Below are 25,595 nucleotides of genomic sequence, written 5' to 3' on the forward strand. Positions count from 1 at the left end.
CTGCTTTCAGTCCTGTTGAATTCAGGATTTTTGAAGGATCATCAGTTCAGATTTCAGCAACAGCACACAAGTTCAGCTGAAAGATGAGAATCAAATGACAATAAACCTGCTTTCCTGTTGTGTTTCAGGCACACGTGTTCAGTTGGGTGATGTCTTCTGGAGCGACAGCAACTGCGCACAGAAATGCACCTGCACCACATCGGGCATTCATTGTATCAGCGAGCTCTGCTCTTTCCCTGAAATCTGCATAGCGACAAACTTTCAGTTCCTCTGCTTCAACGGTAATTCACATAATAATTGAATGAAGAACTCGACCAAACTGAAGGTCTGAAATAGTGAAGTAATGTAGACATTTAAGAAAGGCTAATGTGAAACTAAAAATGTTTATACCTAAAATATAGTAAATCAAAATTCAAAGTAAAAGAACTGAAGTTGTACACAATAAGACGTACAGAAATGCTGAGCCAACATATTCTGATGAGTTTGTTGACGTTTCTGGTTTGTGATGGATCTGGTCAAATGCATAGACATGTAGGAGTGTCTATGGAAGATGTTCTAGAGCCCAAATTTATTAAACAACTGCTATGTATATCACAAGGTTTCCAGCTGTTCTATTTAGACAAACATGAAGAGTTTCATATTGTTTCTGTTTGTATCATAACATATGTGTTCTGTTTGATTGACAGTCCCAGTTCCTGTCCCAGTTACAAGTAAGCTCTCATGTTTATCACATTGATTCAGTTGATATCATGATTTGTTTATTATGCAGATCAACATTTACTGTCAGGTCAAATTTTTTTTTTTTTTGGGAGGGTAAAATCTGAAACTATCTTTTTTTTTTCTTTACAGGCACATTGGCTCCACCAGTTATAAGTAAGCAGGCTTTTTTTCCTTTTCTATGTTTAACATTAAGAGTACAGTACATTTAGGTGTTTAAGCATGAATGGTGAAAATTTATTTTAGTTTTTTTTCAAATCCTATTTTTTCTGCTTTTTTGATTTACAGCCACATTGCCTCCAACAGTTATAAGTAAGTTTGTTCTTTTGACATATTTAAGTTTATCAATCATTCTCATTTATTCTGTCTCAATATATATAAAAAAGATTAAACATAATAAAAAAATGTTTTTGTTCCATCCCAAATGAACATTCAGAGATCCAAGTTACACCCTCTAACTTAAAAATCTGAATTCATTGTTTTTTCAGCTTAAGCTTAAATGTATAGTTAAATGGAAAAAGCAAACAAACGTACAAATGTTTTAGCTGCAAGTTTGGTTTAAAGTAAATAAATAAATAATTGAGTTGGAGCTCCAAAGCCAATTCTTTGAAAATTTGCATTTGAAAGCTGATAATGTAGAATTCCTGCATCATCACAAGAATGTTCAAAGAATTCTTGTCACCTATTGCCTCAACATTTATGCAAAAAGGTTGAGAACCAACGTAATTTGTCCAGTTAATAAGAATGCAACCATTATTTCAAGAAAACAAAACAAATGGTAAATACATTTGATCACATTTGGTAAAAAAAGAAAAGAAATGTATTTTGAAATCTTCAAACTTAAATTTTTAAAAACTTGAACCAATAATGTGGAAAAGTCAACGTGTCCATAATTTGCACACACAAACATTACATTAATATCAAAGAGTTTTTGTCACAGCACATCAAAGCCCAAAAAATAAAGTGGAAAGTTGAATCTATTTTTGTTTAAGATATTTTTTGTTTTTGTGAATTTACTTTTTACTGTCTTTCCTTTTTTCACAGTCAATTCAACGCTACCTGGTAAATTCTGTCTGTTTATATACTATGATCCTACATTTTAATGTAAAAAATTGTGGGTTTTTTTCAACTTTACATTATAAAATACAATTTATCCAGAAAGTTAGATAAAAAAGACATTTGATAGGGTTTAATCAGCATTTTCCTTTGTTTCAAAGGTTCACTTTATCCAATTTCTGGAACTGCAAGCTCCAGATCTGATGATGGAAGTTCTCCACAGATTCTCCTGCAAAGACCTTTTGTCTACTTTGGAAAAACATACAACTACATTTATGTACGTAAATTAAAAGCATAAAAATGTCAAAACCAAAAAGATTTCTTACTTTTTCTAAAAAGAAATACTTGACATCTAAAAACGGAAATGTAGAAAGTGTTTTAAAATTGTAGAGATTTTTTTTGTGTTTGAGTGTTTACTAATACACTTCTGTTTTTAGGTCAACCATAATGGACACTTGACCTTTAATTCCTCATATTCCTCATATACACCTCAAAGATTTCCACTCTATGGATCCATAGACATAATTGCTCCATTCTGGACAGATCTGGACAACAGTCTAACTGGTTTGGTTTACTATAACCAATACACCAACGGCAGTGTCCTCCAACAAGCTACACACGACATTAATAGCTATTTCCCAAACCTACACTTCAGTGCTGACTGGGTCTTTGTGGCAACATGGTATGAAGTGCCCTATTATGGAACTGCAGGAACAGTAAGTCAGTAAATCAATTCATATAAATATACTCCTCCTAAAAGTTGACTCTGAGGCTTGAGTTCTGATGAGGTCAAGGGGCGGGAGCGTATTACACCGGTTTCCAAAATCGCTGCATGGTTTCCCTGTGCGTTTTAGGGTTAATTTTTAAAGTTCTCTTCATGGCTTATGAATCTTTTCATGGTCCTTGGGCATTCTTATTTAAGTGATTAGACTCTTAAGGTATGAGCCCTCCCGTACCCTGAGGTCCTGCGGTTATGTCTTATTAGTTTTTAATGCTTATTTTTTGAAACCCCAGAGCCTTCTATTCTGGGGCGCTAGCGGCCACATCTGTGGGGGTGGGGGTCTCATGTAGAGTGGACTCCGTGCTGCCCTGAGTTGGGTTGACACTGTGGCGATGACCATCATGGATGGGCTGGAGCTTTGAATAAATGTTTCCCCATAATACCGTTTCTGCTCTGTTTCTTTAGAGCTGCAGCTCTTAAGTCTTAGTTCAGCTTAAATGTCATGGTTATAGTGGGGGGAACTGGATGGATGGAGGGAGGAGTCTGGGAAGTGAGGGGTGCTAATTTTGTTAAATTGTTTGTTTAAATGTTGCAAAATGCAAACTTAAAAAAAAGTTATGAATACCAAAAATTTTACAAATCCACTCAAATATGTAGTAATTGCAGGAAGAAATTCCTAAAGTAATAAAAAATCTTGCAACTTTTTCAGAAAACGACTTTCCAAGCCGTGTTGATCTCTGGAGGACAGAAATCTTTTGTTCTCATGAACTACGGCTCGATTGCCTCAACAACTCTCAATGTTCAGGTTTGACACATTACTCTTAATATGTGAGCATTCATTTGGTTTTTCTGAGTGGAAACACATATGTTAATGTATATTTTGAACCTGCAGGCTGGATATGACACCATAAACTCTTTTCACCATTTCACCATTCCTGGATCTTTCTCAAGTTCTGCAACAGGAGACTCCTCCACTTTCAGTCTGAGCAGCAACGTCAATGTAACAGGTCGCTGGGCCTTCCAAGTGGACAGTGGAGTAATAGGCTGCCAGTTCAATGGTAAATTGGTGCTTCAGATTCTGTTGAATACAGTGATCCCTCGTTATAACACGGTTTACTTTTCACGGTTTCGCTACTTCACGGATTTGCATCGTGCATTGTGTTCTGCATTCTGATTGGCTAAAAAGTCACTCCGCTTCTTCTCTACCTGTGCGTCAATAACGTTGCAGTTTAATATATACAGGTACGTAAAACAGCTTGCCAAATTTACAACACGTACGTGCAAATCATCTTGCAATTTCGAGTTTCTCTAAAACCCATAGAAAAAAAGAGCAACAACAACTGCCAATCACTATGTTCTTCTCCCGATCAAACACACCTGCACCGCAGGTTTCAAAAGAAGAAAACACTGCAGAGCGGCTCAGTCTAAATAGCAGTGAAATACACCCGAGTCGCTTTTTTTCCCGACTATACTTTGTATTTTTTCATAATCATTTTAAATTTTCTCCCGTTTAATCCAATTACTCGGGTCGCGGTGGGCGGGGCTAATCTCGGCGATTTGAAGCCTTCTGTTCACATTGATGAGTAAAATTATTTGACAGTACAGTACAGAAGTTATTTGTTGAAAAAAAAAACGTTTCTAAAGTACTTTTATTTGTGAAACAAATGCTTGAGCCTGTAAAATGGTTTGTTCTTTCTTTTCAATGTATAATAGACTATATTTAATTGTATAATAATTGTAAAAAAAAAAAAAAGAGAGGTTTCTACTTCACGGATTTTGCCTATCACGGGTTATGTTTGGAACGTAACCCCTGCGAAAAACAAGGGTTTACTGTATATGCTTCTTGACAGCATCATAGCTACTGGTATCAGTTATCATTTTATTAACAAAAGCAAAAACGTTCACCTGGAAGTAAAGAGCAAAGTTAGCGCTCTCGCCTCGTAGCGAGAAGGCCCTGGTTCAAATCCCAACAGGGACCTTTCTATGTGGAGTTTGCGTGTTCTCCTGTGCACGCATGGGTTTTCTCCAGGCAGTCCTCCTTCCTAATATGGTCTAAAAGCATGCTTCATCCTTTTATTTGTGTTGGCTTTCCATTCCTCTGTTCTCATTTGCCACCCTACCAAAGAATTCTGCCCCCTCCTTCCTCCAATACATAATGTTCTAGCTCCGATGGATGGATGAAAGTAAAGATTCTAGTCAGCCTCTCAAACAAACGGATGGTCTAAAACCCTTTGTCAAAGTTTAAAGTGATAATAGATGAAATTACCACAATACAACCTAAACTAAACTTTTTTTACGAGTTGTTTGCAATGAAATAAAGAACATTGTGTCGTCGTAAACATTGTGGGTTTACATGGACTGTCATGGAATAAATGAATTTCAACATCTTAAAGTAATCGTTTTCCTGTTCTGTTTCAGGCAAACCTGTTCAGTTTGGTGATTTCTTCTGGAGTGACAGCAATTGCACACAAAAGTGCACCTGCAACACATCGGGCATTCATTGTATCACCGAGTTATGCTCTTTCCCTGCAACCTGCCAACAAACAAACCTTCAGTTCCTCTGCCTCATTGGTATTTCCCTTTATTATACAGTTTTATCCCGGTAGAATGGAGTTCTGAAAGAATTAGGAGATGTTGTCATTCACAAATGCAAATGTCAGAAAGGAATAATCACAGTGTAGCGATTCAAAATTCAGAGTAAAAAGACACACACACTGCATGTTAGCAGCACACACACAGCAAATACACACCACACACAGAGGGACCCTCTGAGAGGGTCAGAGGGTCCCCCGGAGTGGGGGAGCTCTGCGGCTTGGCAGCGGTGGGGCCCGCCACACTGGAGACCTCTTATTTTACCTGCAGCATATACACACCACCATACATCGGTGGGGCGGCCGGTCTTCTCCTGCCTGGTCCTCTCAGGGCGGCCAGGCTTGAGGGTATCCTGTCGGCTGCGGTGGTGGTCGGGTGTGCGGCGCTGGGGGGTCGGTCGGCCGGAGGGGGTACTGCGTGGCGACGGGGGGTGGGGGCAACCAGAAGATTGTGAGTATGTGTGCGAGAGTGCATGGGTGGGACGGACCTGGTGGCTGGCTCGCTGGGATCCTCTGGGGCTCTCCCTCCCCATCATGGAGTGGGGAGGGCATTAGGGGGGTTTGGGAAGAGGGGTCAGATAATATGGCGGGTGAAGAGGGTTGTAGAGGGTAGGGTTATGAGCTGTGGGTGCGCGGCGATCTCTGGGTTGCTCGGGTAGGGTGCCGGCACTGGCTTGCGGAGATGGGGTGGTGGGCGACTCATGGGTTCTGGGGGCCCTGGCTTCGTCCTTGGCCCGTGTCTTGGTCTCCGGCGCCCGGTGGCCCCCATGGCTGCCGCCTGGTACGACTAAGCGCTCCTTTTCTGTGGCCTGGGGGCCCGGACGCCGGGTTCACCTATGACTCTGGGCGCCGGGGGGGGGGGGGGGGCTGTAAGGGGGCCTTGTCTGCGCCTGGCTGGGGGGGTGGGCGGTCCCCTCCTCCCCCCCTCCCGGGCTGCTTGGGTCCCGACGCCAGGGGCGCTCCTGGCCTGGGGGTCTTTCCTCCCTTCTCCTGGTCTGGGTGGGTAGGATCTGGTTCACCTTATGAACACACGGTTCACTTCGGCAGCATGCATGTATCTCCTCCCCCACGTGCACTTGCACACTGCCACACTGCTCCCTGTCTGCTTCATCCCCCCTCCCAACCCACAGTGTATTGATTGACAGATGTCTTCCGCTCATCTTCGTGTCAGAATTTCACCTTTGATGTAATATTTGTCTTTCCAGCAGATCTGGTATAATTGTTACAGCTTAAATAATAAGTTATTCAAATCAGTGCTTGTATCCCCCACTTTCTCACCTCTCTTCCCTTTACTCTCTTCCAACCCCCTCCCCCCCCTCTCACATTCTTTCCCCCTCCCTCCCCACACACACTAAATGTAACAAATAAATAAAAAATAATGCAACAAAAAGGGGTTTATACAAATCTACACTTTAGTTTCTCCAAGCTGTATAACCTCTTTTTGTGATAGTAAAACCTCTCCAACACAAATGGCCTTCAGCTCAAATCTGTTTGCTCAGCTGTTGGACAGAACAAGTTAAAAGAAAAGAAAAAATACAATGATGTTAAGAGTGAGGTAACAACCTAGCGTACCTGGAAGATATGTGGATATTCCCTGATAAAATAGTGCCAAAACTTCACTTAGAGACCCTGAACAAGTTTATGTTGTTTCTCTTTCTATTTTAACCTGTCTGTTCTTCTTGATTCTCCTCCTCAGTGGACCATCCAGTTAACGGTAAGCTCTCACTTTTTGACACATTTATTCATCAGATAGTACAGTATCTTGTTAAATATATAAAAGTACTATTTCTGTCAAGTGAAATGAATTGTTTTTGTGAAATACTGAACTATTTACTTTGATTGACAGCCACATCAGATCCACCAGTCACAAGTAAGGATGTAGTTTTATCAGATAACACTGTCTTTACCTTTTTTGACATATACGAAAAACATTTCATATTTAATCTTTATTTTTTTTTAATCTAACCTGTCTTCCTTTTAAATTTTACAGCATCAGCGGAACCTCGCGTTACAAGTAAGTTCTCATATTTGACACATTTACTCATGATATTGTAGAAGACCTCAACAATTACTTTTAGGATAAAACAATTCTGTCAGGTGAAATGTACTTGTATTTTTGTAAAATCCTGAACTATTATTTGTTTGATTAACAGCGACTTCGACTTCACCAGTTATAAGTAAGAATATAAATATTTTTACAGATTTCGGTCAATATTCACCTTCCCTTTTCTTCCCTTTGAAAATCCTAATTTCTCTACCGTGTTTGGTTTACAGGCACATGGCTTCCTCCAGGGATTAGTAAGTTTAATTTTTTGACAGATTACAGTTTATTTTTATTTTTTATTTCTCCTATCCAATGATACAAAAAAAGAAAGATAAAATGTCTGAAAGTTTCTTCTTAATTCTATTTTATATCAATGTTTAGTGCTTTAAAAATATAGGAGTTTCTGCCAAACTATTAAACCTGATCATAATTTGTGGTCAAACTTAAAGAGATTCTATAGTGTAACAACTAAATTTAAGCATGTTGTTGAACTAAATTCTGTTCAAAATTTTTTAGAGGCTTCAAACCCAAACCCCTGTGCTGATAATGTAGAAATGTGTTTTTTGCTCAATAATATCACCCTGAAACAGAAATAAATGTCTGAGTACATCATAGCACCAGAGGAAAAGGTTAAAAAAATCACATTTGTCTTTATATATGAATTATAAAAGTAATTCATATGAGAAATTGTTTTTTCTATACATTTATCTTTTTATGTCTTTACTTCAATTTATTCACAGCCACAGAGAATTTACCGCTTCCAGGTAAGTTTTCATTTTACTGTTTCAAATTGTTTTTTTTAAACTTTAGATCACCGTATGTAATAAAATGTATCCATAAAAAAACCTGATTATAGTCAATATAGTTTAATCAGCATTGACTTTTTTTTCCAGCTTCACTTTATCCAATTTCTGGAACTGCAAGCTCCAGATCTGATGATGGAAGTTCTCCACAGATTTACCTGCAAAGACCCTTTGCCTACTTTGGAAAATTGTACAACCACATTTATGTACGTAACATTATGAACGACAAAACCCTTTAATCAGAAGCAAAAGTGTACAAATATTTTAAACAGATAACTTCATACTCCAGCTAGAAAATACTTTAGACCAGTGATCACCAACCTTTTTTAGGCCGATGGCTATTTTATGAAGTCTGAGTAGTATGAAGAGCTTTTTGAACACTTAATAAATGAAATTTTAACATTTTGTGTAACATGTTCAGCTTAAAACTGTTAGTTTGATCAAAAGTCTGCGTGGATTGTCTGCTCATTTACTGTGTAGCTGGGATGTCTACATAGAGGCCTCACTGGCTTTCTTGTTCTTTATCAGTGCAGCTCTAAATGAAGCTTCAGTTAATTTCTGGGATTTTATCCCCAGGCCTTGTGAAGAAAGTCTGCAGTGCAATGAGATATTGCATTTTGAAAACAAAACAAAACAAAAATCTCTTACTTATATAAAGAATTAAGAGAATCAGTGGATGTTAGAATGTATTACTTTACATTCTTGTCACAGTTTCCCTGTTGCTAGGTGAGTGTAGAACCTTGGTTAGTAATCCGTTGTACTCCTAATTTGTTCCAAACAAGAAGGAAACTTTTTAGATTTATAATTAAAGCCATTGTGATTTGTAATATTTTTAGAGCATGCCTTAGAGCCGCTTAAAGCTATGCTAATAGGTGACTATGCCCCTGCGGGGATACTTTTTTTTTTTCCCTAATTAAACTGAACAGATGAACTGAAGTTGTGAAAAGTTTGTATTTTCAAATTCTTATGTGTTTTCAGGTTAATCACAACAGACATTTGCAGTTCATCTAATTAGCTAATATTCTACTTAAAGAATTTTTATTCTGTTATTATAGAAGTTAACTATGATATTTTATTTCTTTCTGGTCATTTTTTTGCAGGTCAACCACAATGGACACTTGACATTTGATTCCTCATATTCCTCATATTCACCTCAAAGATTTCCACTATATGGATCCATAGACTTAATTGCTCCATTCTGGACTGATCTGGACAACAGACAAACTGGTTTGGTCCTCTACAACCAATATACCAACGGCAGTGTCCTCCAACAAGCTACACAGGACATTAATAGCTATTTTCCAAACCTACACTTCAGTGCTGACTGGGTCTTTGTGGCAACATGGTATGAAGTGGCCTATTTTGGAACTGCAGGAACAGTAAGTCATGCTAGATCAAAGTATGTTTTAGTTTTTTTTAACAGAACAATCATAAAAACGTGCTTTAAGGAAAGGAAAAGGAAAAGTTTTAAAAACATACTTAAAAAAATGACAGTGTTGATACATTTCTTTTCCCAGAAAACGACTTTCCAAGCCGTGTTGATCTCTGGAGGACAGAAATCTTTTGTTCTCATGAACTACGGCTCGATTGCCTCAACAACTCTCAGTGTTCAGGTTTGACTCATTACTCTCAAAATGTATGAGCATTTATTTGCTGTTTCTGAGTGGAAACACAATTGTTAATGTATATTTTGAACCTGCAGGCTGGATATGACACCATAAACTCTTTTCACCATTTCACCATTCCTGGATCTTTCTCAAGTTCTGCAACAGGAGACTCCTCCACTTTCAGTCTGAGCAGCAACGTCAATGTAACGGGTCGCTGGGCCTTCCAAGTGGACAGTGGAGTAAGAGGCTGCCAGTTTAATGGTAAATTTATGTCTTAAATTCTTTTGAGTGTTTTAACCATGGTTATTGAATCATAAAAATATCTAGTTTTTCAGCAAAAAAAGCAAATACGTACATATATACAAATATATAAATACAAAACAGTAACGAAGCTAGTTGTTACCTATATTGTTTGACCAGTTTTTTTTACAGTGGCGACTTTTAAAGTCTTCTTCCATTTTATATATATATATATATATATATATATATATATATATATATATTTATTTATTTATCATATATCTGTCCAAGATGCAATGTACTAAAAGTTCTATGTAAGATTTAACTGGACTGTTTCCTTTTAAATTCATCAGGAGAACCTGTGCAGCATGATGATTCTTTTTGGAGCGACTCCAGCTGTGCACAGAAGTGCACGTGCACCAGAACTGGCCTGCAGTGCTCTAACCAGCCCTGCTCCTTTTCTCAAGTTTGCATGCCATATTCCTTTCAGTTCTCCTGCCAGACGGTGGAGAGACGCACTTGCACCATCAGTGGCGATCCACATTACTACACCTTTGATAATACAGTGTTTCACTTTCAAGGCACCTGCACCTATGTTCTCTCAGAACAATGTCAGTATGGGCTTCCTTATTACAGAATAGAGGGCAAAAATGAGCACAGAGGCAGCACTCGTGTATCCTGGACACGCCTGGTCAAGGTTTTTGTCTACAATGAAACCATTGAGCTGGTGAAAGGAAACCCAGGAAGGGCAAAGGTCGGTGAGGTTGTTTGTTTCTTGTTTTTTTATCCTTGTTTTATGAATAGCTATTAAACTGTTTTTTTTTCTGACCTCACAGGTTAATGGAAGCTTTACAGCAGCTCCTTTTACCCTCAACCAGGGCCGTGTCCAGGTCTATCAGTCAGGTTTTAGTGTGGTTGTCAGCACTGACTTTGGCTTAACTGTATCTTATGACACATATTCACATGTCGGAATCAGTCTGCCCTACACGTACCTGAATGCAACATGTGGTCTATGTGGAAACTTCAACAACCAACCTGGAGATGACTTCCGAACTCGCAATGGCGAGGTCGTCAACTCTGATGTAGATTTTGCTAACAGCTGGCGAGCTTCCGGTGATGAGGATCCTGGTTGTGAAGCACAGTGTCGGGGTCTGGAATGTGCTGGCTGCACTGCAGCTCAGACTGCATTATACAACAACAATGACCACTGTGGCATCCTTCAGAACAGCTCTGGACCTTTTGCAGCATGCCACCAAACACTTCCCCCACAGAACTTTGTGCAGAGTTGTGTTTATGATCTGTGCATCGGTGGAGGATACCAACCCATTCTGTGCCAATCTTTAGGTGTATATGCAAGTCAGTGTCAACAAAATGGGATCCAGCCTGCAAGCTGGAGAAGACCTGGCTTCTGTGGTATGTTTTCTACTCTTTAAACACATGGTTTAGGATACATTTTTAATCAAATGGCTAAATATAAAAATAAATTATGTGTGTTTTCACCCAGAAATCCCCTGTCCAGCCAATAGCCACTTTGAGTCTCAAGCAACTGGATGTCCACCCACCTGTGTTAATCCTAACTCCACCCAGAACTGCCCCCTTCCTGTTCAGGAGAGCTGTGTCTGTGATACCGGCTACGTCCTCAGTGCTGGACAGTGTGTTCCTTATGCTGAGTGTGGCTGCAGCTTTGAGGGTCGCTATTATCGATCAGGACGGACTGTTATACTGGATGAAGACTGTGGGAGGCGCTGTAGCTGCACCGCTGGCTCAATGACATGCAGCCCCCATGGCTGTGGCCCACATGAATCCTGCAGTGTGGATGATGGAGAAAGAGGATGCAGACCTAATGGTTACGCCACATGCTGGATAAGGGGGCCAGGGTCCTATCAAACATTTGATGGACTGACATATCAGTATCCTGGAGCATGCAGACTAATCATTGCTAAAGAAATGGGATTGTCTGGTCACCCACACTTTAATCTGATAACGGAAAAAGTACCAAACATCCTGCAAGGTTTTTCAAATGTTTTAAAGGTTCGAGTCCAGGAAACAGAAGTCACCATCAACATGGACAACAACAACAAAGTCTGGGTAAATGACTAAAATGATCTGTGAAAAAAAACAAATGTTAAACCCAACTGTTTAGTTTTGCTAAAACCTAGAATGGCATGTGATCCAAACGAAATGACGCTTTTTTACGTTGCTAATTTGCAAGATGACTGTAAAAGGATTGGCAAATTAACAACAAGTTTCTAATATTAAGCCCAAAGTTTTTTAATTAAGACTGAAATACAGTTCTAGTGTCTAATGTGTCACATGAGAAATAGCAAGACTGTGATAATCACAAAATAAAAAACCTGTCCAACTTGAGATTTTGAATTTGATATAAACTTTGCTGAATTTCTGTAATTCTTTTTTTTGTGGACACCAGGATTTCCAGCAGATATTATACTCAGAAACAAACTTATTAGCAAACTTATATTGTCCGTGTATGACGATAGACGCTGTTTGTTGGATTGATATTTTTGCAATTCTTCAAATATTATAACTTTGTTTGGTTTGAAATCTTTTTTGTGTATATGCAGATTTTTCCCAACATTACTTTGAAAAAGTTTTACAGATTTGTTTCCATGTCTTCCAGGTTGATGGTCAGCTTTACAAATTACCCTTCAGTTCTGGATCCAACCAAATCCACATCTTCCATAGCAACACTCACAGCATCATCCTACGCACATCTTTTGGTCTGACTGTGCAAACCGTCTGGCCTCACTTTGTTCGTGTCACTGCACCTATAGTGTACAGCAGCTCACTTGGTGGACTCTGTGGAAACTACAATGATGAGCCCAACGATGACTTTCAAACACCAAATGGAACCCTGGTCCACAGTTCTCAGGTGTTTGGAGACAGCTGGCGAGAAGGCTCCCTGGCATCTCACTGTGTGGAGAACAGAGTTTTTAACCCTCTTAATTACAGTTCAACTGAATTTTGTGGCATTCTGACTTCACCACATGGTCCATTTACACCATGCTGGCCTGTGGTGGACCCTTCACAGCAAGTGGACGTGTGTGTGGACATCCTCCGTAGATCTGAAGATCCTGAATCAACACGGTGTCAGGTTCTACGAGATTATGTTCTGATGTGTCAACAACAGGGGGTTTCTCTGGGAGAGTGGAGGAATACAACTGGCTGTGGTAAGAACAATACCCATAATTTCTGGAGGTAACCTTTAATTGGATTATTTTTAAATCTGTTTTCTTTTCCTGCCTGCAGCGGCAACTTGCCCTTCAAACAGCCATTCAGAAGTCTGTGGGACATCCTGTCCCTCCACCTGCCCCAGTCTCTCCTTCCCCTTCAGCTGTGACACTCCATGTCAGGATGGATGTCAGTGTAATGATGGCTTTGTCCTCAATGGAAACCGGTGTGTGCCACCAACATCCTGTGGATGCTACCATCAAGGGCGCTATTGGCAAAGTGGTCAACAGTTTTGGGATGGAGAAGAGTGTCAGAGTTTGTGCAGCTGTAATGGTGTGACTGGTGTGGTCAGTTGTGTGCCACACTCTTGTGGTCCTGATGAGGCGTGTCGAGTGGTAGATGGCGAGTTTGGTTGCCATCCCAACCCTCATGGTACCTGCTCTGCCTCTGGAGACCCCCACTACTTGACATTTGATGGAAAGACCTACGATTTCCAAGGAACGTGTCGCTATGTTCTAGCAGAGGTTTGCCATTCATCCAGTGGGCTCCATCAGTTTTCTGTGGAGGCAAAGAATATGCCATGGAATGGGCTGCCCGTGTCCATCACAGCTGAAGTTGCTGTTACTGTGTGGGGCTACAAGGTGTGGATGTTTAGCAATAACAGAGTAGAGGTAAGTATCTTTTTAAACAAAACCGCTTATAACTTTGACATAAGTTGATAGTTTATTTTCCCAGTAAAACATAGAAAAGCAAGTCTTGGACTATGTTTAAAGGGCTTAAATAATGCTTTTCTTAAGCCTTTCAGAGTCAACTTTATCCATATATATGACAAGATATGAGTTATTTTCGTGAGCTCTTTTCCTACCTGGAAATAAGAAGACTCGATCTTTAAGATCTGCCTTTTGCTCCTTGAGGGTGCCGCCTATTTCATTCTAGAGCCAGTCTCGACAGTGTGTCTGCACTTTGCCCACAAAAACCAACAATATCTAGACTTTGTCAAGATGAAGATGCATATTGTGTATATAAAATGAAACGTTTTGTCGACAGCCGCTAGCTTCACAGAGATAGTGGGTGTGTGTGTTCCTGGGGGAGGTGCTGGCAGTGCAGAGTCTTTCTGGATGGGTTGTTCTTCACTCATCTACATCACATTGGGAGAACCCACTTGTTTTTGTTGCTTGGGAGGAGCTCATACTCAGATAGCAGGTTTTGAGAGTTTTTATTTTTTTATGTGTTAGTGGAGCAAAATACCGCTTTGGAGTTTCTTTTTGTGAGAAATTAACATTATAATGCACTTCAAAACTCAAGATGTTGATTGTTGCATGATATAGGCTTTTTAATAAATTCCCTTGAACTTCTTAGGTTCTAAAAACACATTTTCTATTTACTTTGATGTAGGTTGATGGAATAACAAGAAACCTACCATTCGTCTTGAATGGGACCATTTCTGTATTTGCAAGTGGATATCAAACATTTGTTCGTACAAGTTTTGGTCTAAACGTCATGTATGATGGATGGAGCACAGTGTCTATCTCTGTACCTCCAGATTACAGGTATGTACTTTTGTGTGTCATGAGCTTTATCCACAAAGGTCTTGGGTAAGTCCACCTAGGACTACAATTAACCAGGATTTGTTTTCCTTTTTTTTTTATTTGTTAACTAATCAGTCATCTTGAAAGCAAATGTTTCTGCTTTCATCTGGCCATGTCACTTTGAGTGACGGAACAAGAAATCTCTCTGCTTGATATTTTTGTTTTGTTTCTTAATAATCACAAAATGGATTCGATCCAACAATTTCCCTGATAAGTTAATGATGTCAATGTTTTCTTTTATTCAGATTATTCTGAGATAGTTTGTAGCGCAAGTGTGTCTCTACCTATGAGAATATATTAGTGTTATCTGCAGATACCAGACTGAATCTGTATTTTTGTCCCTCCCAGATTAGGCAGTCGCTCAAACCTGTACAACTAACAGTACATAGATATGCAAAAATGATTCCAATGTGTTCCAATATGCAGCTGTTTCCACGAATAGAAAACCTTAGGGATAAAGAATTGCAAAGATAAAAGTTTTGTACAGAGACAACATTCCCCCTGTTTTACAACTTATCTTCAGCAATGAACTTTACTTACACTACACCAACAGTAACTTGAAGAAAAAACTGTGCAACATCAAGACAAACGCATAAAAAACTAAATGTATCTTATGTGTCAACACTGCCTTTAATTTTGCATGTTTTTTTTAGAGTGTTTACATAAAAATCCTGTGTGAGACCGGCTGTTACAGGTCTAGGAATAAACACCTATGCTTTAAAGACCCACTTCAATCGTCTTCTGAGCTAATGTAAAAGTGTTCCCAGTAGTCTTTTAAGCATGATTATGCAGTTTTTAGAAAAATCCAAAGAACCTATAATTTTAGACATAGTTTCTGCAGAGCGGCATAGTTCAATAGAAATTCCTATCTAAATTGCTGGCGGGACATTTGATGCACAGCAACCTTGCCACCCCCCTTTTTTTCCCCTTTGCTGAGAGCTCTTTTTTTACGCACTCTCCCGCTAGCTTACTGCCCCTCACACCTCCAACATAAAACTAAAAGGCTCGGATGCAAAATGAAGAGGTACATGGATCTAGTCCTCTCCAAGTTTATACATCAGATTGAAGCAGAACAGGGAGTTTGTGGCTCGCTTAGTGTATTTTCTACATCTGCTCGTAATTTACATTAGTTTAAATGAAGAAATTCTTAAAAATACAAATTTTTTAGCTTGATTTTCTTTATGGATGTCCTCCATCAGAAAATCTTCACAAGAGCATATTAAAACCACCAAAACATGATTTTGATAGAAGTGGAAGTGAAGAATGCTTGCTCTCCTCAGGGTTGCAATCCTAATTTTTTTCTTTAATTTTTGTTAGAGGACACATGTGTGGACTTTGTGGTAATTTCAACGACAATCCAAATGATGACTTCCATAGCCCAGATGGGGCCGCAGTCACCACACCTGATGCGTTTGGGGCAGCCTGGAAAGTTCCAGGCAACTACAGCTGCAGTGATGGCTGTGGCTCCTCCTGTCCACGGTGCACTAACGATCAAGCTGCCAGACTTCAGTGTGAGGTGATTCAGGCAGCTGACGGCCCCCTCAGCTTCTGTCACGAACACGTGGATCCAGCACCGTTTTTCAGCGACTGCGTGTTTGACGTTTGCGTGGGTGGAAATGCTGGAAACGACCTTCTGTGCAGGGCCATTGAGACATATGTGAGCGCATGTCAGTCTGCTAATGTCCGGATCTATCCTTGGAGACAAAACACCACCTGCAGTGAGTCACACACTCAAAGATCTATATGACAGGACATATTCTTCAAAATGGTTCTTAAAATGTTACTTATTTCACCTGAACTATTGAAATCCTTCTGTGTTTTCCTTCTAAGGCATCATCTGTCCAGCAAACAGCCATTATGAGCTGTGTGGAACAGACTGTAGCCACACCTGTGTCTCCAGCACTGATGCTACCTGTGAGCATGCTTGTTCAGAGGGATGTTTCTGTGATGAGGGCTTCATCAGAAGTGGTACAACCTGTGTTCCTGTGGGGAGCTGTGGATGTCAATATGACAGCTTTTATTACAGCGTAAGTGATTTTAGAATGTCGTGTCGTCAGTGAAGGTTATTTTGCCTTTAAGCTATTTCCTTTAAGCATGGATATCTTTCTCCAGACTACTAGAAACTGTTTAAGGAGGCCTTAAGCCATTTTCTTCTTCCTAACTCTGAGCTTTTCTTCTGTCTGCTCTCTTACTTGTTCATTAGTGTATGTCCTAATTTTAAGGTTACCAGCTTCTACCTCTCATGTTCTATAACAAATGTTCCATAGATTTGTATCAGTCTTTTTCCTGTCCTCTCTGACCCACACTGGTCTTAGCAGATCGTCTCTGTAACTAATTTTGATTCTACTTCCTGTTTTTTTTTTTTTTGTGCTTAGAGACTTTCTGCTTCTTAGCCGCCATTTATTTGCTTAATACAGAATATTACACTAAAATCTGTAATGCCTTCCACTGATCACTTATATTAGCTTTCATCATTTGAAATGAATTAGACTATAAAAACTTCAACCTAATTTGTTTTGGTCTGCTTTTATATTTGTGGCTTAATTTGAGCAGAAACTTCTGACAATATTTGGTATTGAATTAGAATTTCTAAATATATTCATTAAATGAAAGTAATTCATTTGTTTTAACCTGTTCTGCAGGTTGGAGAGTCTTTCTGGAAAGATGGTTGCTCTGAGCGATGTGAATGTTTTGCCTCTGATGTTGTGCACTGTGCCGCTGCATCCTGCGCTCCTGCACAGGAGTGCACCGTCAGGAATGGCCAGCTGGGCTGTTATGATGGGATGTCCACTGTTATGAGTAAGTGTGCCTTTTCCTCCCCTCTTTTTGTTACTAAGACAGTACATCTATGTGTTAATAGAGTTGTACATTGTTTTCTGCTTTAAATCCCAACTTTTGTGCTTTGTTTTGTTTTACAGGCACAGTAGCTCCTACAGTTTTAGGTAAGATAATCCTTTGGTCAATTCTTCTGTCCAAATGTATAAAAATAAGATGAAATAATATAAAATAAGTTGTTTGTGTTTTGTTTCAAATTTATATTCAGATCTTCAAGTTACACCCTCTGACTTAGAAACATAACGTGGGGTTACCTGAGACTGAAATATATAGTGCCTTACAAATCTAGGAGTTTGACGACATAATTTTTCGTCAAACCTAAAGTCATACTATAGTGTAAAGACTAAATGTAAGCATATTTTAGCACTAAATTTTGTACAAAAAATGTTTAGAGGCCTCATACCCAAATCTTTGAGATTTTGCTGATAAGTGCTGATAATGTAGAAATGTGTTTTTATGCACAATATTACCCTGAAACAGAAAATACATGTTTGAGTACATCGTATCACTAGAGGAAAAGGTAAAAAAAAAATCACAATTGTCTTTATATATGAATTATCAAAGTAATTCATATGAGAAATTGTTTTTTCTATACATTTATCTTTTGATGTCTTTACTTCAATTTATTCACAGCCACAGAGAATTTACCGCTTCCGGGTAAGTTTTCATTTTACCGTTTCAAATTGGGTTTTTTTAAACTTTAGATTATGTAATAAAGTTTATCCATAAAAGAAAAAAAAACTTATTATAGTCAATATGGTTTAATCAGCATTGACTTTTTTTCCAGCTTCACTTTATCCAATTTCTGGAACTGCAAGCTCCAGATCTGATGATGGAAGTTCTCCACAGATTTACCTGCAAAAACCCTTTGCCTACTTTGGAAAATTGTACAACCACATTTATGTACGTAACAAAACCCTTTAAACAGAAGCAAAGGTGTACAAATATTTGAAAACAGATAACTTCATACTCCAGCTAGAAAATACTTTAGACCAGGAATCACCAACCTTTTTTTAGGACGACGGCTATTTTATGAAGTCTGAGTAGTATGAAGAGCTACACAGGACCTGTTTACTGCCAATTTCTCAAAAAACAAAACCACAGGTTAGAATAGTAATACTAAGGATAATAATATTTAGCAGTAGTTATTTATGCACTATATGTTCAGCTTAAAACTGTTAGTTTGATCAAAAGTCTGCGTGGATTGTCTGCTCATTTACTGTGTAGCTGGGATGTCTACATAGAGGCCTCACTGGCTTTCTTGTTCTTTATCAGTGCAGCTCTAAATGAAGCTTCAGTATCTTTCAGGGATTTTTCCCCAGGCCTTGTGAAGAAAGTCTGCAGTACAATGAGATATTGCATTTTTAAAACAAAACAAAATGATACAAAAAATTATAGTTTAAAAAAGTAAGAGAATCAGTGGATGTTAGAATGTATTACTTTACATTCTTGTCACAGTTTCCCTGTTGTTAAATGAGTGTAGAACCTTGACTAGTGATCCATTCCTAATTTGTTCCAAACAAGAAGGAAACTTTTTAGATTTATAATTAATGCCATTGTGATTTATGATATTTTCAGAGCATGCCTTAGAGGCGCTTTAAGTTATGCTTATAGGTGACCATGCCCAATACGCAAATGAACCCTGCTTGAGACAGTTTGGTTGTAGTTCCAGGATCTTACAGAATTGCAGACAGTTTTTCTGTAGAACTGAGACATTTTATTTTTTATCCCTAATTAAACTGAACAGATGAACTGAAGTTGTGAAAAGTTTGTATTTTTAAATTATTTTGTGTTTTCAGGTTATTCACAACAGACATTTGCAGTTCATCTAATTAGCTAATATTAACCTTAAATCTGTTATTATAGAAGTTAACTATGACATTTTATTTCTTTCTGGTCATTTTTTTGCAGGTCAACCACAATGGACACTTGACATTTGATTCCTCATATTCCTCATATTCACCTCAAAGATTTCCACTATATGGATCCATAGACTTAATTGCTCCATTCTGGACTGATCTGGACAACAGACAAACTGGTTTTGTCCTCTACAACCAATACACCAACGGCAGTGTCCTCCAACAAGCTACACAGGACATTAATAGCTATTTCCCAAACCTACACTTCAGTGCTGACTGGGTCTTTGTGGCAACATGGTATGAAGTGGCCTATTTTGGAACTGCAGGAACAGTAAGTCCTGTTAGATCAAAGTTTTTTTTTTATTTAACGGAACAACCAGAAACATTTGCTATAAGGAAAAGAAAAAGTTGCAAAAACACTTAGACAAAAATGACAGTGTTGATACATTTTTTTCCCAGAAAACGACTTTCCAAGCCGTGTTGATCTCTGGAGGACAGAAATCTTTTGTTCTCATGAACTACGGCTCGATTGCCTCAACAACTCTCAGTGTTCAGGTTTGACTCATTACTCTCAATATGTGAGCATTCATTTGCTGTTTCTGAGTGTAAACACATATGTTTATGTATATTTTGATCCTGCAGGCTGGATATGACACCATAAACTCTTTTCACCACTTCACCATTCCTGGATCTTTCTCAAGTTCTGCAACAGGAAACAACTCCACTTTCAGTCTGAGCAGCAACGTCAATGTAACGGGTCGCTGGGCCTTCCAAGTGGACAGTGGAGTAAGAGGCTGCCAGTTTAATGGTAAATTTAGGTCTTAAATTCTTTGAGTCTTTTTAGCATGGTTATTGAATCATTAAAATGACTAGTTTTTCAGGAAAAAAGCAAATATGTATATATACAAATATATAAATACAAAACAGTAACCAAGCTAGATTGTTACCTGTATTGTTTGACCAGTTTTTTTACAGTGGCGACTTTTAAAGTCTTCTTTTATCTATTTTATATATATATATATATATTTATTTATCATATATATGTCCAAGATCCAATGTACTAAAAGTTCTATGTAAGATTTAACTGGACTGTTTCCTTTTAAATTCATCAGGAGAACCTGTGCAGCTGGGTGATTCTTTTTGGAGCGACTCCAGCTGTGCACAGAAGTGCACGTGCACCAGAGCCGGCCTGCAGTGCTCCAACCAGCCCTGCTCCTTTTCTCAAGTTTGCATGCCATATTCCTTTCAGTTCTCCTGCCAAACGGTGCAGAGACAAACCTGCACCATCAGTGGCGATCCACATTACTACACCTTTGATAATACAGTGTTTCACTTTCAAGGCACCTGCACCTATGTTCTCTCAGAACAATGTCAGTATGGGCTTCCTTATTACAGAATAGAGGGCAAAAATGAGCACCGAGGCAGCACTCGTGTTTCCTGGACACGCCTGGTCAAGGTTTTTGTCTACAATGAAACCATTGAGCTGGTGAAAGGAAACCCAGGAAGGGCAAAGGTCGGTGAGGTTGTTTGTTTCTTGTTTTTTTATCCTTGTTTTATGAATAGCTATTAAACTGTTTTTTTTTCTGACCTCACAGGTTAATGGAAGCTTTACAGCAACTCCTTTTACCCTCAACCAGGGCCGTGTCCAGGTCTATCAGTCAGGTTTTAGTGTGGTTGTCAGCACTGACTTTGGCTTAACTGTATCTTATGACACATATTCACATGTCGGAATCAGTCTGCCCTACACGTACCTGAATGCAACATGTGGTCTATGTGGAAACTTCAACAACCAACCTGGAGATGACTTCCGAACTCGCAATGGCGAGGTGGTCAACTCTGATGTAGATTTTGCTAACAGCTGGCGAGCTTCCGGTGATGAGGATCCTGGTTGTGAAGCACAGTGTGAAGGTCTGGAATGTGCTGGCTGCACTGCAGCTCAGACTGCATTATACAACAACAATGACCACTGTGGCATCCTTCAGAACAGCTCTGGACCTTTTGCAGCATGCCACCAAACACTTCCCCCACAAAACTTTGTGCAGAGTTGTGTTTATGATCTGTGCATCGGTGGAGGATACCAACCCATTCTGTGCCAATCTTTAGGTGTATATGCAAGTCAGTGTCAACAAAATGGGATCCAACCTCAAAACTGGAGAAGACCTGGCTTCTGTGGTATGTTTTCTACTCTTTAAACACATGGTTTAGGATACATTTTTAATCAAATGGCTAAATATAAAAATAAATTATGTGTGTTTTCACCCAGAAATCCCCTGTCCAGCCAATAGCCACTTTGAGTCTCAAGCAACTGGATGTCCACCCACCTGTGTTAATCCTAACTCCACCCAAAACTGCCCCCTTCCTGTTCAGGAGAGCTGTGTCTGTGATACCAGCTACGTCCTCAGTGCTGGACAGTGTGTTCCTTATGCTCAATGTGGCTGCAGCTTTGAGGGTTTCTATTATCGATCAGGACGGACTGTTATACTGGATGAAGACTGCGGGAGGCGCTGTAGCTGCACCGCTGGCTCAATGACATGCAGCCCCCATGGCTGTGGCCCACATGAATCCTGCAGTGTGGATAATGGAGAAAGAGGATGCAGACCTAATGGTTACGCCACATGCTGGATAAGGGGGCCAGGGTCCTATCAAACATTTGATGGACTGACATATCAGTATCCTGGAGCATGCAGACTAATCATTGCTAAAGAAATGGGATTGTCTGGTCACCCACACTTTAATCTGATAACGGAAAAAGTACCAAACATCCTGCAAGGTTTTTCAAATGTTTTAAAGGTTCGAGTCCAGGAAACAGAAGTCACCATCAACATGGACAACAACAACAAAGTCTGGGTAAATGACTAAAATGATCTGTGAAAAAAAACAAATGTTAAACCCAACTGTTTAGTTTTGCTAAAACCTAGAATGGCATGTGATCCAAACGAAATGACGCTTTTTTACGTTGCTAATTTGCAAGATGACTGTAAAAGGATTGGCAAATTAACAACAAGTTTCTAATATTAAGCCCAAAGTTTTTTAATTAAGACTGAAATACAGTTCTAGTGTCTAATGTGTCACATGAGAAATAGCAAGACTGTGATAATCACAAAATAAAAAACCTGTCCAACTTGAGATTTTGAATTTGATATAAACTTTGCTGAATTTCTGTAATTCTTTTTTTTGTGGACACCAGGATTTCCAGCAGATATTATACTCAGAAACAAACTTATTAGCAAACTTATATTGTCCGTGTATGACGATGGACGCTGTTTGTTGGATTGATATTTTTGCAATTCTTCAAATATTATAACTTTGTTTGGTTTGAAATCTTTTTTGTGTATATGCAGATTTTTCCCAACATTACTTTGAAAAAGTTTTACAGATTTGTTTCCATGTCTTCCAGGTTGATGGTCAGCTTTACAAATTACCCTTCAGTTCTGGATCCAACCAAATCCACATCTTCCATAGCAACACTCACAGCATCATCCTACGCACATCTTTTGGTCTGACTGTGCAAACCGTCTGGCCTCACTTTGTTCGTGTCACTGCACCTATAGTGTACAGCAGCTCACTTGGTGGACTCTGTGGAAACTACAATGATGAGCCCAACGATGACTTTCAAACACCAAATGGAACCCTGGTCCACAGTTCTCAGGTGTTTGGAGACAGCTGGCGAGAAGGCTCCCTGGCATCTCACTGTGTGGAGAACAGAGTTTTTAACCCTCTTAATTACAGTTCAACTGAATTTTGTGGCATTCTGACTTCACCACATGGTCCATTTACACCATGCTGGCCTGTGGTGGACCCTTCACAGCAAGTGGACGTGTGTGTGGACATCCTCCGTAGATCTGAAGATCCTGAATCAACACGGTGTCAGGTTCTACGAGATTATGTTCTGATGTGTCAACAACAGGGGGTTTCTCTGGGAGAGTGGAGGAATACAACTGGCTGTGGTAAGAACAATACCCATAATTTCTGGAGGTAACCTTTAATTGGATTATTTTTAAATCTGTTTTCTTTTCCTGCCTGCAGCGGCAACTTGCCCTTCAAACAGCCATTCAGAAGTCTGTGGGACATCCTGTCCCTCCACCTGCCCCAGTCTCTCCTTCCCCTTCAGCTGTGACACTCCATGTCAGGATGGATGTCAGTGTAATGATGGCTTTGTCCTCAATGGAAACCGGTGTGTGCCACCAACATCCTGTGGATGCTACCATCAAGGGCGCTATTGGCAAAGTGGTCAACAGTTTTGGGATGGAGAAGAGTGTCAGAGTTTGTGCAGCTGTAATGGTGTGACTGGTGTGGTCAGTTGTGTGCCACACTCTTGTGGTCCTGATGAGGCGTGTCGAGTGGTAGATGGCGAGTTTGGTTGCCATCCCAACCCTCATGGTACCTGCTCTGCCTCTGGAGACCCCCACTACTTGACATTTGATGGAAAGACCTACGATTTCCAAGGAACGTGTCGCTATGTTCTAGCAGAGGTTTGCCATTCATCCAGTGGGCTCCATCAGTTTTCTGTGGAGGCAAAGAATATGCCATGGAATGGGCTGCCCGTGTCCATCACAGCTGAAGTTGCTGTTACTGTGTGGGGCTACAAGGTGTGGATGTTTAGCAATAACAGAGTAGAGGTAAGTATCTTTTTAAACAAAACCGCTTATAACTTTGACATAAGTTGATAGTTTATTTTCCCAGTAAAACATAGAAAAGCAAGTCTTGGACTATGTTTAAAGGGCTTATATAATGCTTTTCTTAAGCCTTTCAGAGTCAACTTTATCCATATATATGACAAGATATGAGTTATTTTCGTGAGCTCTTTTCCTACCTGGAAATAAGAAGACTCGATCTTTAAGATCTGCCTTTTGCTCCTTGAGGGTGCCGCCTATTTCATTCTAGAGCCAGTCTCGACAGTGTGTCTGCACTTTGCCCACAAAAACCAACAATATCTAGACTTTGTCAAGATGAAGATGCATATTGTGTATATAAAATGAAACGTTTTGTCGACAGCCGCTAGCTTCACAGAGATAGTGGGTGTGTGTGTTCCTGGGGGAGGTGCTGGCAGTGCAGAGTCTTTCTGGATGGGTTGTTCTTCACTCATCTACATCACATTGGGAGAACCCACTTGTTTTTGTTGCTTGGGAGGAGCTCATACTCAGATAGCAGGTTTTGAGAGTTTTTATTTTTTTATGTGTTAGTGGAGCAAAATACCGCTTTGGAGTTTCTTTTTGTGAGAAATTAACATTATAATGCACTTCAAAACTCAAGATGTTGATTGTTGCATGATATAGGCTTTTTAATAAATTCCCTTGAACTTCTTAGGTTCTAAAAACACATTTTCTATTTACTTTGATGTAGGTTGATGGAATAACAAGAAACCTACCATTCGTCTTGAATGGGACCATTTCTGTATTTGCAAGTGGATATCAAACATTTGTTCGTACAAGTTTTGGTCTAAACGTCATGTATGATGGATGGAGCACGGTGTCTATCTCTGTACCTCCAGATTACAGGTATGTACTTTTGTGTGTCATGAGCTTTATCCACAAAGGTCTTGGGTAAGTCCACCTAGGACTACAATTAACCAGGATTTGTTTTCCTTTTTTTTTTATTTGTTAACTAATCAGTCATCTTGAAAGCAAATGTTTCTGCTTTCATCTGGCCATGTCACTTTGAGTGACGGAACAAGAAATCTCTCTGCTTGATATTTTTGTTTTGTTTCTTAATAATCACAAAATGGATTCGATCCAACAATTTCCCTGATAAGTTAATGATGTCAATGTTTTCTTTTATTCAGATTATTCTGAGATAGTTTGTAACGCAAATGTGTCTCTACCTATGAGAATATATTATCTTAAAAAGTTTTTTGCCCTTTGAATGAAAAATCTTTATTGCATTTTCAGTGCAAGAACCTTCCACCAACAATCTTCCAGGATATAAGCCTGTATAAGTAGCAGAAAAGCCACACATTTTACAGCCTTTCCTAAACATTGTAAAAACAGACAGAACTGGATGATAAGATTTCAAACTTAAAATGAACAACCAGAAAGCTTATATATACTTATCTAACGGTCTTCTATTGACACTTACATACCCCTACTTTTGCTTCAGGTTCTTGTCACTTGTTTATGAATACAAAAGTGTTATCTGCAGATATCAGACTGAATCTGTATTTTTTTCCCTCCCAGATTAGGCAGTCGCTCAAACCTGTACAACTAACAGTAAATAGATATGCAAAAATGATTCCAATGTGTTCCAATATGCAGCTGTTTCCACGAATAGAAAACCTTAGGGATAAAGAATTGCAAAGATAAAAGTTTTGTACAGAGACAACATTCCCCCTGTTTTACAACTTATCT

The 25,595-nt window shown here is 39.3% G+C and overlaps 1 protein-coding gene across 2 annotated transcripts in view; it reads left to right on the forward strand.

Annotated features, from left to right (window-relative positions):
- LOC101166533 (IgGFc-binding protein) overlaps nucleotides 1-25,595 on the forward strand; it is a 45,746-nt gene that overhangs the window by 13,668 nt on the left and 6,483 nt on the right. The window contains exons 26-66 of one of the 2 annotated variants that reach the window (XM_023949210.2): nucleotides 129-281; nucleotides 687-710; nucleotides 850-873; nucleotides 1,006-1,029; nucleotides 1,762-1,779; nucleotides 1,935-2,050; nucleotides 2,211-2,489; nucleotides 3,204-3,299; nucleotides 3,387-3,552; nucleotides 4,913-5,065; nucleotides 6,782-6,799; nucleotides 6,932-6,955; nucleotides 7,076-7,099; nucleotides 7,239-7,262; nucleotides 7,360-7,383; nucleotides 7,870-7,893; nucleotides 8,023-8,138; nucleotides 9,033-9,311; nucleotides 9,450-9,545; nucleotides 9,635-9,800; nucleotides 10,133-10,533; nucleotides 10,616-11,192; nucleotides 11,284-11,867; nucleotides 12,418-12,967; nucleotides 13,047-13,639; nucleotides 14,364-14,518; nucleotides 15,875-16,275; nucleotides 16,388-16,584; nucleotides 17,200-17,356; nucleotides 17,476-17,499; nucleotides 18,026-18,049; nucleotides 18,180-18,295; nucleotides 19,304-19,582; nucleotides 19,711-19,806; nucleotides 19,894-20,059; nucleotides 20,364-20,764; nucleotides 20,847-21,423; nucleotides 21,515-22,098; nucleotides 22,649-23,198; nucleotides 23,278-23,870; nucleotides 24,595-24,749. In XM_023949210.2, the coding sequence (XP_023804978.1) occupies nucleotides 129-281; nucleotides 687-710; nucleotides 850-873; nucleotides 1,006-1,029; nucleotides 1,762-1,779; nucleotides 1,935-2,050; nucleotides 2,211-2,489; nucleotides 3,204-3,299; nucleotides 3,387-3,552; nucleotides 4,913-5,065; nucleotides 6,782-6,799; nucleotides 6,932-6,955; nucleotides 7,076-7,099; nucleotides 7,239-7,262; nucleotides 7,360-7,383; nucleotides 7,870-7,893; nucleotides 8,023-8,138; nucleotides 9,033-9,311; nucleotides 9,450-9,545; nucleotides 9,635-9,800; nucleotides 10,133-10,533; nucleotides 10,616-11,192; nucleotides 11,284-11,867; nucleotides 12,418-12,967; nucleotides 13,047-13,639; nucleotides 14,364-14,518; nucleotides 15,875-16,275; nucleotides 16,388-16,584; nucleotides 17,200-17,356; nucleotides 17,476-17,499; nucleotides 18,026-18,049; nucleotides 18,180-18,295; nucleotides 19,304-19,582; nucleotides 19,711-19,806; nucleotides 19,894-20,059; nucleotides 20,364-20,764; nucleotides 20,847-21,423; nucleotides 21,515-22,098; nucleotides 22,649-23,198; nucleotides 23,278-23,870; nucleotides 24,595-24,749 (9,028 nt within the window). The remainder of the gene's footprint in view (nucleotides 1-128; nucleotides 282-686; nucleotides 711-849; nucleotides 874-1,005; nucleotides 1,030-1,761; nucleotides 1,780-1,934; nucleotides 2,051-2,210; nucleotides 2,490-3,203; nucleotides 3,300-3,386; nucleotides 3,553-4,912; nucleotides 5,066-6,781; nucleotides 6,800-6,931; nucleotides 6,956-7,075; nucleotides 7,100-7,238; nucleotides 7,263-7,359; nucleotides 7,384-7,869; nucleotides 7,894-8,022; nucleotides 8,139-9,032; nucleotides 9,312-9,449; nucleotides 9,546-9,634; nucleotides 9,801-10,132; nucleotides 10,534-10,615; nucleotides 11,193-11,283; nucleotides 11,868-12,417; nucleotides 12,968-13,046; nucleotides 13,640-14,363; nucleotides 14,519-15,874; nucleotides 16,276-16,387; nucleotides 16,585-17,199; nucleotides 17,357-17,475; nucleotides 17,500-18,025; nucleotides 18,050-18,179; nucleotides 18,296-19,303; nucleotides 19,583-19,710; nucleotides 19,807-19,893; nucleotides 20,060-20,363; nucleotides 20,765-20,846; nucleotides 21,424-21,514; nucleotides 22,099-22,648; nucleotides 23,199-23,277; nucleotides 23,871-24,594; nucleotides 24,750-25,595) is intronic. The other variant, XM_078937429.1, reaches the window with a different exon arrangement.

This window comes from Oryzias latipes, chromosome 19, assembly GCF_053564925.1.
Source record: "Oryzias latipes strain Hd-rR chromosome 19, Olatipes_Hd-rR_3.1".
Classification (NCBI taxonomy): Eukaryota; Metazoa; Chordata; class Actinopteri; order Beloniformes; family Adrianichthyidae; genus Oryzias; species Oryzias latipes.